Consider the following 15774-nt stretch of genomic DNA (forward strand, 5'->3'; position numbering starts at 1 on the left):
TAAGGCATTATTAGCCCTATGAATGGATGAGAAAACTGAGGCTCAGAGAGATGAAGCCCCACGGTGTTCATGCCTAGGCGATTCGATACCAAGGGCTCACTCTTTACGCTGGCTCATCCCTGGCTCCCCTTCCCAGGAAGCAAAGCTATGGACAGAATCTGAGTGCCAGTGAAGCCCTTTCTTATTCTGATTTGTTTACAAAGAGAAAGGTTTGGGATAACTGATAGGAATTTTTTACAGTAGGAAAGACAACATATTTTTCTACTTCATCTAGCATTTATGGTTAACATTCCAAACACCAACATAAAGATTCATTTTCTACAGTATTTATGTAATTATTATGAATATTGAGTGAATTCCTTGTATTTTGCTCTCCCCCCCAATAGAAACTGCTTAGACCTTGTAAATTTGGCTTCTGGTCATGAAGGACATGAGTCAGTCAAAGCAACCTCATTTGCAGGAGGGAATCCCTTCCTCACAAGCATCGCGGAGTCGGGGCTGGGAACTCGGAGAACCACAAGTCACTGTTGACCTTCAGCAGGTCACTTTTGCCCTCTGGGCTCAGTTTACTGATCTATAAACTTCAGGTGTTACTCGAACTTGATTTCTAAGATTATATAACCCTGCAATTTAAAGAAAAACTCTCTAAAGGGATTGCGTTAAAACAGACTCTGTTATCTCAAAGCACTACTCACTCTAAGTCTTTGCTCATCTGAGATGACGGAGATTAGCTGTAAGGGTAGAGAAAACCCAAGTTCCAGGTGGGCGTGCTTCCTAGCAGTGGCCTGGCCAACGTCATCAGGTCAGCTGCTGCCATCAGAGTTCTAGGAAGGCTTTTTGGCCCTGTGGGTCTGTCTGGACAGATGTTACCTAATTTAGGAGAAATATGCTGTCCCCTTTCCTCTGAAGTATGCCACAGGCTTGTGAAAGCCACCTGTGAATTCCAGGTGCTGCTGAAGGTTTGGGCAAAGAACTCAACCCTGGGTAGACGACTGGTCGGAAGTCAGGGGAGTGAGCTATTACGCAATGAATCGCCTCCAGAGATGAGCAAAACTTCGTCTGAGGACTGCGGCTGCATCTAGAAGAGCAGAAATGTGAAGCCGATGATGATGTTGGTGATGACAGACTGTAAGGCAAAGCGATATGATTCTCAGAGGGTGGACCCAACCAGGGGAGTGTCTGGCACCAGTGGGAGTGTGGGGACGTGGAGGTGAGGCTGCCCAATGTGCCGTATGTCAGGGACCCACAGGGAGCCACGTCACATGCAGCCTGCTGGCTTTGACAGAGCAATGTGGAAACTGCTCAGAGGTGGCCTTCTCTCCAGGGGGCACCACTGTAGGTTTTGTGGACATGCAAATGTGTCCATCTTAATATGCTGATAAACTGTGGAGGCCTCTAACCACCACCATGTCTTGGTACAGATCATCTGGCTATGGCCTTAAAGTCACAATCCATATTCTGTGCCACTAGTGAGGGGGAAGGAGAGTTAGACTTTCTTGGGCGCCTACTACGTATCTAACAGAGCTTGACACACAACCTCACGTATACACTCAACAACCTTCTGAGATAAATAATATAACCCTTATCTTTATACATGGTAGACTGAGCTTCAGAGAGGTGGGACAATTTGCTCATGGAGACTTGAATACAGGCCCACGTTTCCTCCCTCCTACGACACCTGCCCCAACCAGTGCCCTTTCCACACACACTCTCTCCCTTTCCAATGCAGCCCTACCCACCACCACATCTAGAGTTCTGAACTGCAGTTTCAGACACTTTATTAATTGCATGCTATCCAGAAAAGGCAGGTTAAAGGAAAGGGGTGAGGGGGAGTCGCTTAGTCAATAAGAAAGAAGTATGTCAACTAGTTGGAATAAAATAGAAGAAAAAAGTTCAAAAAACGGCAGCCTGCTCCTCATTTACATACAGCTTTATTAGCGATTTGCTGGAACCACCGAGAACAGCTGCAGGCACACGCGCTGCGTGGGGAACGGCATGCAGCTCTGACGCTCTTTTCCGCCCAGGAGTGCGGGCCAGGGAAGGCCGCTCACACCCAGTGCTGTCCTGCGCTCAGGGCTGTGCTGAACGTTCTCAAGGCCCGGTGAGTCCCCCTCACGGCCAGGAGGAGAGACCCAGCCTGGGCGCTGTGGCCGGCCTCCCGCAGGTGCCGGGCCAGCTCCTCCGCGTCCCAGCGCCCTTGCTGGTGGCTGGCCAAGAGGTGGTCGACGACACGCGGGTAGTAGGGAGTGGAGACACACTTCACCAGCAGCTTGGCATCCAGGAGTAGGGACAGAAGTTCTTCATCACAGTTGGAGTCATTCACCTTCGGGAAATGAGACAGGCAAAACGTGAGAGGACGTTTGCTTAGTCCGTGTCTCCCCCAGACTCTCCACGCCGTCTGACTGTTGCCTTTTTGTGTCCAGCCCCATACATACCTTTGCCTGGGTCTAACAACATCTGCTCCAAAAAGCATGCGTAGGCCATTAGCTTACCTCTGAGGTCACAGACACGCTTTCCTTTTAACATAAGACATACCAAGAACCCCATTGAAGCATTGCTACGGCTACCATATGCTGAGAGCCAGAAACTGTGTTAAATAGTGTACAAGTATCACTTCATTGAGCCCTTCCAGTTCAACCCTGTGAAACTGGCACTTTTACCTCTCAATTTACAGATGAGGAAACTGAGGTATAAGAACTTCGCTTAACATCGGAGCCAGCAAGCTGTGGAGCCAGAATCTGAATTCGTCAGCCTTGGCTTCAAAGCCTGGCTCTTAACATTTACCACTTCATCTGTACCTTCACCGTGGTCCGTACTCTTTAACTCCAAATCTCTCAGTGTAGAACCACATTTAAAACATCTTTTCAGAACAAGAAAACCTTTTGTCCTACTCCGCTGAGAAAAGAACACGTCCCTCAAGCCCACTGATGTAACAGGGTGACTGGCACGGGGGTTTTCAGCTGTTCTCGCCTGAGCCCCCAGGAAGCTCAGACCACCCTTACCTTTTTCAAACGTGTTTTTATAGGTTCTTTTGACTTGCGTATTCTCTGCACTATCTTTCTCCTTGGCCTTATCTTCTATGTATGGTTTTCAAAGGCTTCGATAGTTTGTATTTTTCTATTTTACATTTTCCATATTTTTGTAAGGGATCAAGTCAATACTGATCACATATCAAAGTTCAGAGCTTCTCATTTACACTGGGGTATCCTAAAACAGCTCCATGATAGGTTCTTCTCAATGTCACTGTACGCTTTTGATAATTTTGATTGTAGGACCCTCAGAAATGATGTCCAAGACAATTAACTAATGTTTAGACCAACTATGTTATACAATTGTACACAATGTGCTCCTCCTGCATGTTCTGTGATGAGGAGGAGAGGCTATTGAAGATGACAAGGTCAACTGTGTCCACTGGCTACAAGGATTAAACCAAGAGAAGTACTGAGAACGAAAGTTTACTGCCCACTATCAGATAGCATGAATCTTTCCTACAACCTAGGGATTGTTCAAAACTCAATGTAAACATCAGCTCTGATGCCATCTTCTCTTTCTTGGCCAGGCCGATTCCTCTTTCCTCTGTGCTCCCAAGACACCTGGTACACGCCCCTTCGTGTTGCGTCAGAGTAAATACGTGTCTGTTTCCCCTACTGGACTGGGAGATTCTTGAGGGCACAGAGGTTTTATCATCCTTCTGTTTCAGCATCTAGTTTAATTAACATTTGTTAAATGGCTGAGTGAACCTACATTATTAAACTTTGTCACGTTTTTTGTAAACGGCACAAGTACACGATAAAGACCCTATCTCTGCAGAGCATCTGAATAGAGTTAGACTCTAGAATGGAAGAGTCTTTCCACAAACCCTCAGTGTCCTGTCTTTGGACTCGAATTTCATCAACACTTGTACACACAACTCACCCTCCTTTGGCCCAGGAAGACACTTAGGTTGAACTCAATTTAGCTTTGTTTGTTTATTTTTGTTCTGTTTCCTAAGAGATGGGAGGAAAAACAACTGGTACGAAAGACTAGCTTCTCTGCTGAAAGGAGCACGAGAGCTTTTACTGCTCACTGGGGCTGCCTATGGGTTCTGTGTCTCTTCCCAACCACCCTCCCATCTCTTCATACCTAGCAAACAAGAACCTGAACCCCACAGAGCTCCTGCACGCACCATGACAGCATCTATGCGACAGATCCTGCCAGGTACTTTATCTCTAGGACTTCAGACATGCCTTTAAGACAGTTTTAACCTCATTCAGCGAGCTCAAAGTCGTGTGTTGAATGTCACATGCTGCACCGGTAGTGGAATTGGACTAGGAGCCCCCATCCTGACCAATTTATTGGCTTACCGTTCTCCTCCAGAACGTGAGCTGCTGCAGAGCAGAGATCTCGTCTCCTCTGCTCAGCCCTGCTTTCCCCATGCCCAGAATGGTTGGCCACATGTTAGGAGTTCAGCAAAATTTGTGGAATGAATACATGAATGAATAAATAGTTCCAAAGCTCACACTCTTTCACTCAAGGCTGCTGCCTCCACCTGCACATGTGTTCTCTCTCTCTCTCTCTCTCTCTCTCTCTCTCTCTCTCTCACACACACACAGCATCTGAGTTACTGTATGTGTTGTTATTTTGGTTTAAACCAATAATCCTTCCACCTAACCCTCCAGGAGAGAAGAGAGTGTGTGCCAGGATGCTGCAGGCAACTGTTTGATAAAATACATGGATAAAAGGTTCAGAATCCAAACACTGCAGGGTAACACTTTCTTTGTTGCCCTGAATAAGTTTTCAAGGCTGGGACACCTTTATTATTCCTGCACTTTACTCACTAAGCCTCCCTCGGGGCCTGACAGAATCCTACAATGGGAGTGATGGATTCTTCCAGCTTGAGGAAGAGACAGGGGCTGCTGCTCCTCTCGTTCCCTCCTTAGCTCCTGTTTCTCTCCAGTGCAATGGAATCCTGCAAATCAGTTTGTAGTTGAATATACCCAGCTTTTCAGAAGCTGCCCTTGTCTTGGCAGGGAAAGAATAGATGGTAGGGAAGAGCAGAGGCAGCTGCTCTCCAAAAGCCCGCTGCTTACCATGCTGCTTACCACTACTTACCATCTTGGCTGAGAACATCCAGGGCTAAAGTCATGGAAATTAAATGTAATGTTTCCCCTTTGACCCTGGCTCCCTCCTTTCCTGATTCACTCTACAAAGGCAGAGTCTGAGCTTGGGCAGTGATCCGGGAAAGGTATGGGCGGGGATTCTGTTTTGGCTTCTTATAATCAAGTGCTGGGAAAATGGAGTGGCTGACTTTATTTCATTTCCTTTCTCTGACTTTCTAACTGGTTCTGACTTTGCAAGAAGTACAGAATTGCCAGAGTATAGTTTATAATTGTCATTTGCAAGGAAGATAGTGCATAGACGATTGTTCTGTGCATATTGGGGACAAAATAGAGAGTAAAACAATAAAGAGATGGCTTTTGTAATACCCATTCCAACAACTTCATTTTAAAGAAGTGTTTGAGGGTCATAGAAGTACAGGTATCCCCAGCTCACAGAGAGCCACGATGTCCCTCTCCACACACTAGCCGGCCTATGTCAGGGCACCAAGACCAGACTGAGTCCTTGCCCTCAGCACAGCCGAGTGCAGGGTGCCCAAAGCCTTCTCAGGTGCTTTGACATCAGCACCACACTGCTGAGTTGCTAGATTCATTTAAACCTCATGTTGTCTTCATTTTTCCTGTTTTTGGCTAAAATTCCAACTAAAGGGACTAAAAATCTGGTATTATCTACCACAGAAGCTTGGTACTGTGACCACCCATTATTCATTCCAACCCACTTTATTCTTCTATTTGCAATAAAAAGAGAAAAAAAAAAAAGTTGAAATAGTTTGAAAAAGAAAAGTCATCCATATAGGGATCACCACAAGAGAATTTTTTTATCTACCTTTTCTCTCCAGTAATTGTCCATGTGCATAGATATTTTTCCACAATCGTATGATATTTGTATTCTACTTTTCTCATTATATGTTAAGAAATTATAAAATGTCTCTTACGAAGTTTTCATTCTTTCAAAATTTTAACAGCTGCAAAATAGTTTGTTGAATGGATGTTACAAGTTATTCAACTTCTGCTATAAATATTTCAGCTGCTTTTAATTACTAAAACACTAAAATGAATGATCTTTATGCACATACTTTCTTCTTTATTTAAATTATTTACATAGGACAAATGACCAGGAGAGGTATTATTGGAGTGTTAGGGCTCAATCGTGTCCTCCACCCCCATATGTTGAAGCTGTAACCCCAGTAGCTCAGAATGTGACTGTACTCAGAGACAGGGCCTTTAAAGAGGTAAATAAGATAAAATGAGGTCATTAGGATGGATTCCAATATAACTGGAGTCCTTATAAGAAGATTAGGATGCACACATAAAGCAAGGGTCAACCACGTGAGGCCACAGACATCTGCAAGCCACAGAGCAAGACCTCAGAAATCAACCCACTGACAACTTGATATCAGACTTCTTCTCTCCTGAATTGTGAAAAAATAAATTTCTGTTGTTAAAACTACTCAATCTGTGGTGCATTGTTATGGTAGTCTGAGCAAACTAATACCTCGGGCAAAGTATCTGAAACAGTTTTAGGCTCTGAATATGAATGTAAGTACAACCGCATGATAATGTCAAACTGTGCCAGTCCACAGCGGCGATGCCGACGTAGGAGCGTGTCAGCTGGTCTCATGATAAACTTCTCTGCTTTAGGTGTCACTATTTCGGAAGGAAAATCATTTGCAAATTTAGGAGCTATGTAATGGTACCTCAAGGCTGCTTTAATTTGAATTTATTTATTTGCAAGAATGGTTTTTTCCATAAATTTCCTATCATTTTTATTATTTGTTGTAGGGAGGACCAAATTCTTTGCTCATCTAGCAGAGTGGTAACATCTTTCTTTCACATGTGACTTGTTCTTTGTATAACTAAAATCAAGGTTAGTATCTGAGTTATCATGAACACTCCAACCTACTGTGTATAATTCTGTTTGGGTTATTTTTTTGTGGCATAGAAGTTTTACATTTTTATAACATCAGGAAAGGATCTATACCTTTATGACTTGTTCCATTGCTTGAAAACTTAAGTTACAATTCCTCAATATATATTCTTTTCTAATTTTCTGACTTTTAACAACGTTTAACTCTTAAACTGATCAGGAATTAACTTTGGTATATGGACTGTGAAAAATCACACATCCCTGACATTGGATTGACTGGCGCTTTAAGGGCTTGAGGGAGAAAATGTATTCTGTCATTTTGGGACTCAGTTTGGACGTGTGAAATAAATGGACAAGTCCAGAAGGATTGGTTGATTTAATTCCCCTGATCAAATAACTTTCAGTTAGAGTGAGAGACAGTCTGGTGCTAGGAAAAGAAGACAGGCGTTTGAGTTAGAACCAATTCCAATCTTGGCTCCTTCACTAAACAGCTGTGTGACCTTGTTATGAGCAACGTCTCTGAGCTCCGGTTTCCACATCAGAAACACAGACTGTCTGTAAGGGCTGGAGATAACAGAAGCTCTTTAGTGCCTAGCATAAGGCCTGGTGCGGAGTTTAAGTTCAGTAAATAGCTGAACTTAAATCATGAATAGTCACATAAATCATGTCACATAAATCATGAATAAAGTCACATAAATCATGAATAAAGGATTTCCTGGAAGGAAAAAGGCTGACACATACCCTAAGATGAGTAAAATGCTTGCTATCTCTGTCAGAGACTGTTTTTGTATGTCAACAATTAATTTTTGAGAATAAATGAGACTTTGAAGATCTTGGGAAAGAAATCTATTAAAGCACAGAGCACTACTGTCTTCTAAGCTATTAAAATGTTATCTGTTTAATTCCTCTTTAAACAATAGGTAATGAACCTTCTCTGAATTAAAATCTTTGATTTTACTAATCTATACCAGCTAAGAGTAATTACAATAATGAGGTAAGCTGAAATTCCAGAAGTATAATGCATGCAGGGCCTCATTTCAATTACTTTAACAAAGATTATTTAATATTATTTCACTGTTTAGGGAAGGATATTTGTCTTGTTTTCACATATACTGTTACTAATAAAAGTTATTGAAAATATCAACTGCAAGGGTAGAAAAATAAAAGGGCAACACAAATATATACTTGGAATAAAAAATGTCTGCAGATGACTTCTTGTATTCTATATTTTGATATGATATTCAGATTACATTTTCTCAGCACATCATAAGTTTCACTCTTAGCATGGCATTTAACAGTATTCTTCTTCTGAAACCAAAATTAGGACAAATCATCTGACTTATGCTCTAACAACAAGAGCGAGAAAATGTTTGAAAATTCAAGCTTAATCATCTTGGTGACCATAACCAAATACTAGAGTTTGGAGCCCTGAGTCTGCTAGTTCCATACACTGTACCTACCTCCTTGTTAACTTGTTTAGTTACTTGTGTTATTATTTCATACACCAATCTCTCCCTGAGATAATTCCACTAAACACAGGGATAATACTATTTTATATCATCTTTACAAATGCCCTATCTAGTCCTCATTCCACACACAGTACCAGGTCATGCACAATGGGTGCTTAATATGTCTGTTCATATCAAGTAAGTCAACCAACCACCAGAGGTATTTAGAAATCAAATAGTTTAACACAGGGAGTGAGCTGCCTGTTGCTGGAGGCATCCAGCTGAGACCTCTGCGAGAAGCTGCTGTAGAGTTTGCTTCATCCAGAAGACCAAACACGGGCTGAAGATGAATGATGAGGGGTGCAAGTAATAGATCTCAGCATGTTCAGGTTAAAACGATAGTTAGAAATGAGTAGACAGCCCACAATTCTCAGAAAAAGAGCCTGATACCCAAAGAGCCATAAGAACAGTGATTCTTTGTATTGCTTGGATCACTTAAGCCTAACTTGGTTTGCATATACTTAGAAGAAAACCAACTGTCATTAGGGCTAACACCAAAGAGGGAATTTGCAGTTACCCAACAAGGTTGTTACAATCCCAGCCTAATTTCCCTGCCACCATGGAGCGCCCAGGCAAGAAGGAGGGTGTGTAAGCTGAGTTGGCATGGAGAAGGCAATGCTGGAGTGCCCAGGGTGGAAGAGACTCCCACTAGAAAGCTACTAGTTGGAAACCTGGATAGAGTTAAAGGGGAACGAAGAGAGGAAGGTTTCTTTGTTTTGCATAAATACATCAATCCACATGCTGTTCAGAGAATCTTCCATCCCTCCAACCGGATACAGGTCACTGTAAATAATGCTGGTCGGTTCCGGTGATTCCATTGCAAGATTAAAGGGGATAGGAAATCACATTAATCACATTAAATATGTAAAGGAATGCCATTGGAAGGAGGACCTTACTAATTCTGAGCAGCTCCCCTGAGCAGGACTAAGGTCAACATGTTCAAGATAAATGGGTGCAGGCTTCATTTAGGAGGTGTTCTCCTGCCATGAGCTCTATTCAATATGGCACAGAGGCCCCTGCAGTGCTTAGCCAGAGTCTGGATGAGTGAGTGGGCTGAAAAAGGAAGCCCGACTGGGCAAGTTGTTGGACTAGCTCTGCTCTAGTCTTTTTCAGTGGTAATATTATGTGTCTCAAGGTGCTTTCAACAATTTCATTTCTCTGCAGGGATGACCCTTTTCCAATATAATACAGTCTTCCTAGTTATATGAAAAGAAACTGCATGGTTAAGTATGGACTTTGAATGTTAAGTCTGGGTTTTAAATTTCAGCTCTGGCTGCTTACTCGCTGTGTGACCCTGGAGTCTCAGTGTTTTCAGCTGTGAAACCAGAATAATATCTTCTCATAGGATTGTTAAGAAGATAAAGTAAGAATGTGCCTATTATAATACTTAGTAAAGAGATGGGACTTGAAAGATGGTAATTATTAACATCAGGAAGAAACCCTTAATTAGGTGCTAACAGTCTTAAACTTTCCTTCATAACCCCATGACTTACTGTTTTAATAGGCACAGTAGTCCCATACAAACCCTGGGGCATGGGGTGGGGGCATAGGCACTGGGCAGTACCAAAGAAGAGGAAGTGATGAAGAGCAGGAGCCACTGCAAATCTGGAATTGTTAAATGGGAACATTTGCAGTGTACGAAACTATTGTAAATACATATCTTCTTTCTTTGATGGCGTGAGTCAAGAGACTTCTATCAGAATAGAAAATATTCTAGAGATGCGATTGAAACACACTGGCAGGAGCTCCCTTCTTGAACAGAATAAGGTTTCGAGCTCTCAATCTCACTGACTGATGGAGAGGGCAATCTAGCAGTCTACATCGTGCAGGGTTTTAATTGTTCATCAACAATTTAATCTCATAGAAGGACTCTCCATTTCTGGCCGAGGAAAGAGGCTGCTGGCCATTTGTAAAAGGTTACATGCTAAACGCCAGAGGTTTGCAATTTCAGAAAAGTTTAGAGAAAGAAATGAATAATACTGTTGGCGGAAAAGTCAGTACAATCTCTGGCATCAGCACTTAAGTATCATCCTTTCAACTGTAAACACCTATAAAGCTGTCAGTATCTCTTAACAAACAGTGAAATAATACATGCTATCAGCAAACAAGTGGGGGCGTTTTTCCACTTGGATCTGCACAGTGTGCAGGACTGATTGCTACCAGAGGAGTCCCTTTGCCAGATGTTTTTTCTTTTAATGTCAACAGGAACCACCAACAATAACCAATAAGGGGAAAACTAAAGTTGCTGATGAATTTAAGCCCCCTACTAAATGGACAGAGTGAACAGCAAAATGAAAACAAACAAAAAAAGAAAGCAAAAGTTTTATATTTGTCACTGCAATACCAAAGATGATTTTAAAATAGCTAGACACAAGTCCCGCAAAAATGCCTACAGAAACTCTTCCTTTAGAAAAGTATACCACCACCCTTTAATGGTGCTCAGGGAACAATGATAAATTATAGTTAATTTTATATTTTGTTTAAATATAATAGTATTCTTGAAATAATAAAATTATAGAGATGGAGAACAGATTAGTAGTTCCCCTGGGTTGCTGGGAAGGTGGGGTGGGGGGAAGGTGGCTGGGTTATAAAAGGCAGCATGAGGGATCCTTGTGTTCCTGTACCTTGACTGTAGTTTCTGATCACACAAAGTTACAGTAGACAACATCACACAGAGATAGACACACACACATACACACGAATGCCTGCACAACTGGTGAAATCTGCATATGTCTGTGTCAATGATACAGATACTGATACAATCAATCCGATTGCATCAATGTCGATAGCCTGGTCACAGTATTGCAGGTTGAGGATTCCTTATCCAAAATGCTTAGGATCAGAAGTTTCAGGTCTTTTTTAGATTTTGGAATGTTTGCATTATAACTTATTGGTTGAGCATCCTTAATTTGAAAATCGAAATCTAGAATGCTCCAATGAACATTTTATTTGAGCATGTTGGCACTCAAAAAGTTTTAGATTTTGGAGCATTTTGGATCTTAGATTTTCAGATGAGAGATGCTCAGCCTATATATTACAGTTATGCATGATGTTACTATTAGGGAAAATTGGGCAAAAAATACAAGAGATCTGTAGTATTATTCTTAAAACTCAATGTGAATTTTAAATTGTCTCAAAATAAAAAGTTAAAAAATATTTTAAAAATGGAAAACTCCATAAAACCTTAGCTTTTTGGAGAATGCAAAAGGTCCAAAGACACCTGATATTTTTGTGGAACACATTTTAAGGGCACAACGGGCTAGCCCAATGTGAACATTCAACCTAGTGTGGAGAAGTTTCAGTTAAGTCTCATTACTGAATTTCTAAAAGTAAGGATCTCAATGGTAAGCAAGTAATGCATCTTAGCAATTTATACCTGTGGTTTTGATTTTTGCATCTGAAGGGCACAGATGTTTTGTGTGCTATCATTGCAACCACAGGCAAACTACTCATAGTCTTCAGAGCAGTTTTAAAACCACAGTCTTAGCACAATGCAACACATCAAACATTCAGGTGAAAGTGTTATGGAGATACATTAGCGCCATTTAAAAACTACTTGGGTGTTGTAGTTCCCAGTTAGTTTCTTATTTTGAGAGTCACAGTGGGATGTGTTTGGGGGTTGTTGTGTGGGTAGCAACATTAGTTAGCAGTTAGGGCGTCCCTATTCTAGATGCAGTTTTTGACAGATACTTTTGCAATAAAGAATTTTTAAAATGAAAACTGATATACTTTACCTATGGAATTGAGGAGTACATCAAGAGAGCTCTATGCAGGATGAATATGGAAAGGCAGTACATAATACATCACTGTTTTCTTCTCAAAGAGGCCCATGGCAAATTTTGTGAGAATGCCCAAGTAGAGATACTAACGCAGTGTATAATGGTGGGGAGGAAAAACAAAGCACTTTAAGTACACAGCCTGATTTTCCTCAGTTTTTTCTTCCCGATTTCTTGGATTTATAAGAAAAAATAGGCTAAGAAAAAAACTCACTGTAATTCTCAGTTTTATATGGATTCCTAAACTTATTCAACTTTTATTTTAGCACAAATAGGGAGGGGGGGGCTACCACCAGGCAAGTCCCTTGATTCCCTACGTCAGTCTAGACCCCCATTCTGATGAATTATCAGTGGTAAGGGGGGGAATTCACAAAACCTTTGCAGAAGCTTTTACATTATTTTGAAAATATTAATACAACTAAAGGAATAAAGGCATTAGATTTTTCTCATTCTGTTCATAATGACCGTTTCAAAATACAATTATATTCTACTTTTGTAACCATTTACATAACTTTCTGTACCCTTTGTCATTAACAGAATTTTATATCAAATGTCTTTTTATGAATTTCTTCACTAACCTGTGTAGCAAGCATATACCTCTGCTCTAAGATTCTCCTTCCCTTTCTGGTCCCTAGAAGATATCCTGCCACATTTTTGTTTTTTTTAAAAAATACATATTATATATATATATATATATAATGTAAAATTATACATGTGTATGTCTGTGAATGTGTACAGTCTGCATACACACACACACATAATTTAAACAAAAGAATGATCTCCCTATATAAAAGGGTTTCAGTAAGGATTATACAATATGAGTTCATTAAAACACAACCTTAAGCTATCTAATCCTAAAGCAGAAGATTTTAAATGAGAAGAGAAAGTTTCTTCCTTAATCATAATAACAGGACAACCAGCCTCGAGGAAGAAATCTCAAGACTTACTTTAGTACATCATTCTTCAGGCCAAGATGCTGCTTCAATGGCGGTTTAGGTTGCCAAAGGAAATACGAGTTTGAGATTTCAGAGGGTTCCAGTAAACACCACTCTCTCTCACCTTTAATTAGTAGATAACCAAACACATACATACAGGGATAGAAAACTTGTCTGATGCTAAGGAGTTCCTTAGACCCAAATTTCAAGTGGCAAGAAGACTAGTCTGCTAGTCTATGGCTGCTCTGTCTTCCTTTTTTATCTTTTTTTGAGTCAGAGTCTCACTCTGTTGCCCAGGCTAGAGTGCTGTGGTGTCAGCCTAGCTCACAGCAACCTCAAACTCCTGGGCTCAAGCGATCCTCCTGCCTCAGCCTTCAGAGTAGCTGGGACTACAGGCATGTGCTGCCATGCTCGGCTAATTATACACACACACACACACACACACACACACACACACACACATATATATTTTTTAAGTTGTCTAGCTAATTTCCTTCTATTTTTTTTTTTTTTTTTTTAGTAGAGACAGGGGATGGTCTTGAACTCCTAAGCTCAAATGATCCTCCCATCTCAGCCTCCCGTAGTGCTAGGATTACAGGTGACACACTGCTTCTCTAGAAAAACCGTTTCTTTATTTGGATTTGTATTCTCAGCACTGAAACATGAAATCTGGCTCCTGGGAAGAGCTTAGTAAATGTTTGTTCAATAAACAAATACAGACTGCTTAGACAAAACAGAAGCAGCTATTGTGGTCAAAGAATCCCATAAATAAAGTAGTTTTAAATGAATCACGGTTATCATTTATGAGAATGAAAGTGCTAATTCATGTCTTTGAAACACAAGAAAAAGCAAGTTCAGCTGGGCATACCGTAGTGACAGCTCCAACTTGCTCCAACGCCACTGCGTGCAGACGCTCATCTGGGCTCTCCAGGAGAAGCTTCAGGGACGGCAGCAGGAGGGCCTGGGCGAGCAGCAGCCGGCACAGCTCCTTCACAGCCTGAAACCACAGCACGCCGTGAGCGGGAACTCGAAGACGCGCTGCTCATGCCCGTGACGTGCTTACTGGATCTCCCTACCCCTTTTTCTATGAATGTGGGAGCGTGTGCATGTGCGTGTGTGTGTGCGTGTACAGCACACGTGGCACCACGCTGAATACAGGGTTCGCTACCTGCTTCACTCAGTTCACAGCACATTGTGAACATCTTTCCAAGTTATCAGACGTTCCTCTGCATCATAATTTTTAATGGCTTTGTAGTACTCATGGCATAGATACAGTACTGTCATCTTACGTTCCTAAACTCTCAGAGCGCTAGTCTCCTCCCAAGTGAAATGCACGTGTTTACATCTACTCTGCAGTTTTTGTGTTTTGTGTGTGAATCAGTGTTACTGAATGTGACGCACAATGCTCAGCATATGCTAGAGGCTTAATAAAAACTATTGATTATCAATTGTTAATACTGTTAACAATATCTAATTGTCACCCACTGAAACAAATGAAATTGCGAAATAAAATATTTTAAAACCTGCTTAAAATCCTAACGGCAAGGTGAATTGAATCCTTGATATACTTAAGACAGTCCATCTTCATGAAAACTATCATTGGTACAGAAAAATGAAAATGTGTTTGGATCTCTACAGGTGTATTTGCATTTTTTTCCCAGCCCTTTATTATACTGACTGAACCTGTCATCAGAGAGCAGGCTTTTATATAAGATAACAAATGGTAATCCTCTACAACAAAAGTATAAACGAATAAAGAACAGATTTGCAAGCTGTTTTGCCTGCCGAGCTATGCTACCTTTGGGGTCCTACCATTAGCTGTAACATAAAGAACAGAATCAGGACAGGTGCAGTGGCTCATGCCTGTAATCCTAGCACTCTGGGAGCCTGAAGGGGGAGGATTGCTTGAGCTCAGGAGCTTGAGACCAGCCTAAGCAAGAGCGAGACCCCCATTTCTACTATATATATAGAGAGAAATTAGCCAAACAACTTAAAATAGAAAAAATTAGCCGGGCATGGTGGTGCATGCCTGCAGTCCCAGCTACCTGGGAGGCTGAGGCAGGAGGATCGCTTGACCCCAGGAGTTTGAAGTTGCTGTGAGCCAGGCTGATGCCAGGGCACTCTAGCTGAGGCAAGACTCTGTCTCAAAAAAAAAAAAAAAAAAAAAAAAAGAACAGAATCAGGCTGTGAGTGCCCCCATCATTTTAAAGCATGGCTTGTTTTGGAAGAAGAATTGAGGATCACTGGCCTCCGTGGGACTGATCTTTCTCTTGTGCTACTCAGAACAGAGAAGAAAAGCTCAAACTTACTACATTTTCAAAATTCCTTTACATTATTATTCCTTTACATTATTATAAAGCATATAAAATAAGGATGACACAAAGAACCTCCCATTTAAAGCTTGAGATAAAGTTCTCTTTGGAATTCTGCTCATTATAGTTTTATAGCTTTCATACAGCACGTTTCTTCTGGAAATCAGCGAGGCCCTCCAGTTTTAAACTGAAAGGTTGTGCTACACAAACTTGTGTGACAAGGATCGTATCAGCAGGGTGGCGGTTTGTGACATGTATTCTTCAAGCACCAGGGATTCTA

At 41.4% G+C, this 15774-nt stretch overlaps 1 protein-coding gene across 2 annotated transcripts in view; it reads right to left on the reverse strand.

Moving 5' to 3' along the window:
* Window positions 1–1912: 1912 nt before the first annotated feature.
* The window catches only part of NBAS (NBAS subunit of NRZ tethering complex), a 328315-nt gene continuing 314453 nt past the window's right edge, over window positions 1913–15774 (reverse strand). The window contains exons 51-52 of one of the 2 annotated variants that reach the window (XM_076000561.1): window positions 14051–14179; window positions 1913–2323 (exon numbers count right to left, since the gene is read on the reverse strand). In XM_076000561.1, the coding sequence (XP_075856676.1) occupies window positions 2048–2323; window positions 14051–14179 (405 nt within the window). In that variant the 3' untranslated portion in view covers window positions 1913–2047. The remainder of the gene's footprint in view (window positions 2324–14050; window positions 14180–15774) is intronic. The other variant, XM_076000562.1, reaches the window with a different exon arrangement.

Source organism: Microcebus murinus, chromosome 3 (genome assembly GCF_040939455.1).
Source record: "Microcebus murinus isolate Inina chromosome 3, M.murinus_Inina_mat1.0, whole genome shotgun sequence".
Taxonomy (NCBI): Eukaryota; Metazoa; Chordata; class Mammalia; order Primates; family Cheirogaleidae; genus Microcebus; species Microcebus murinus.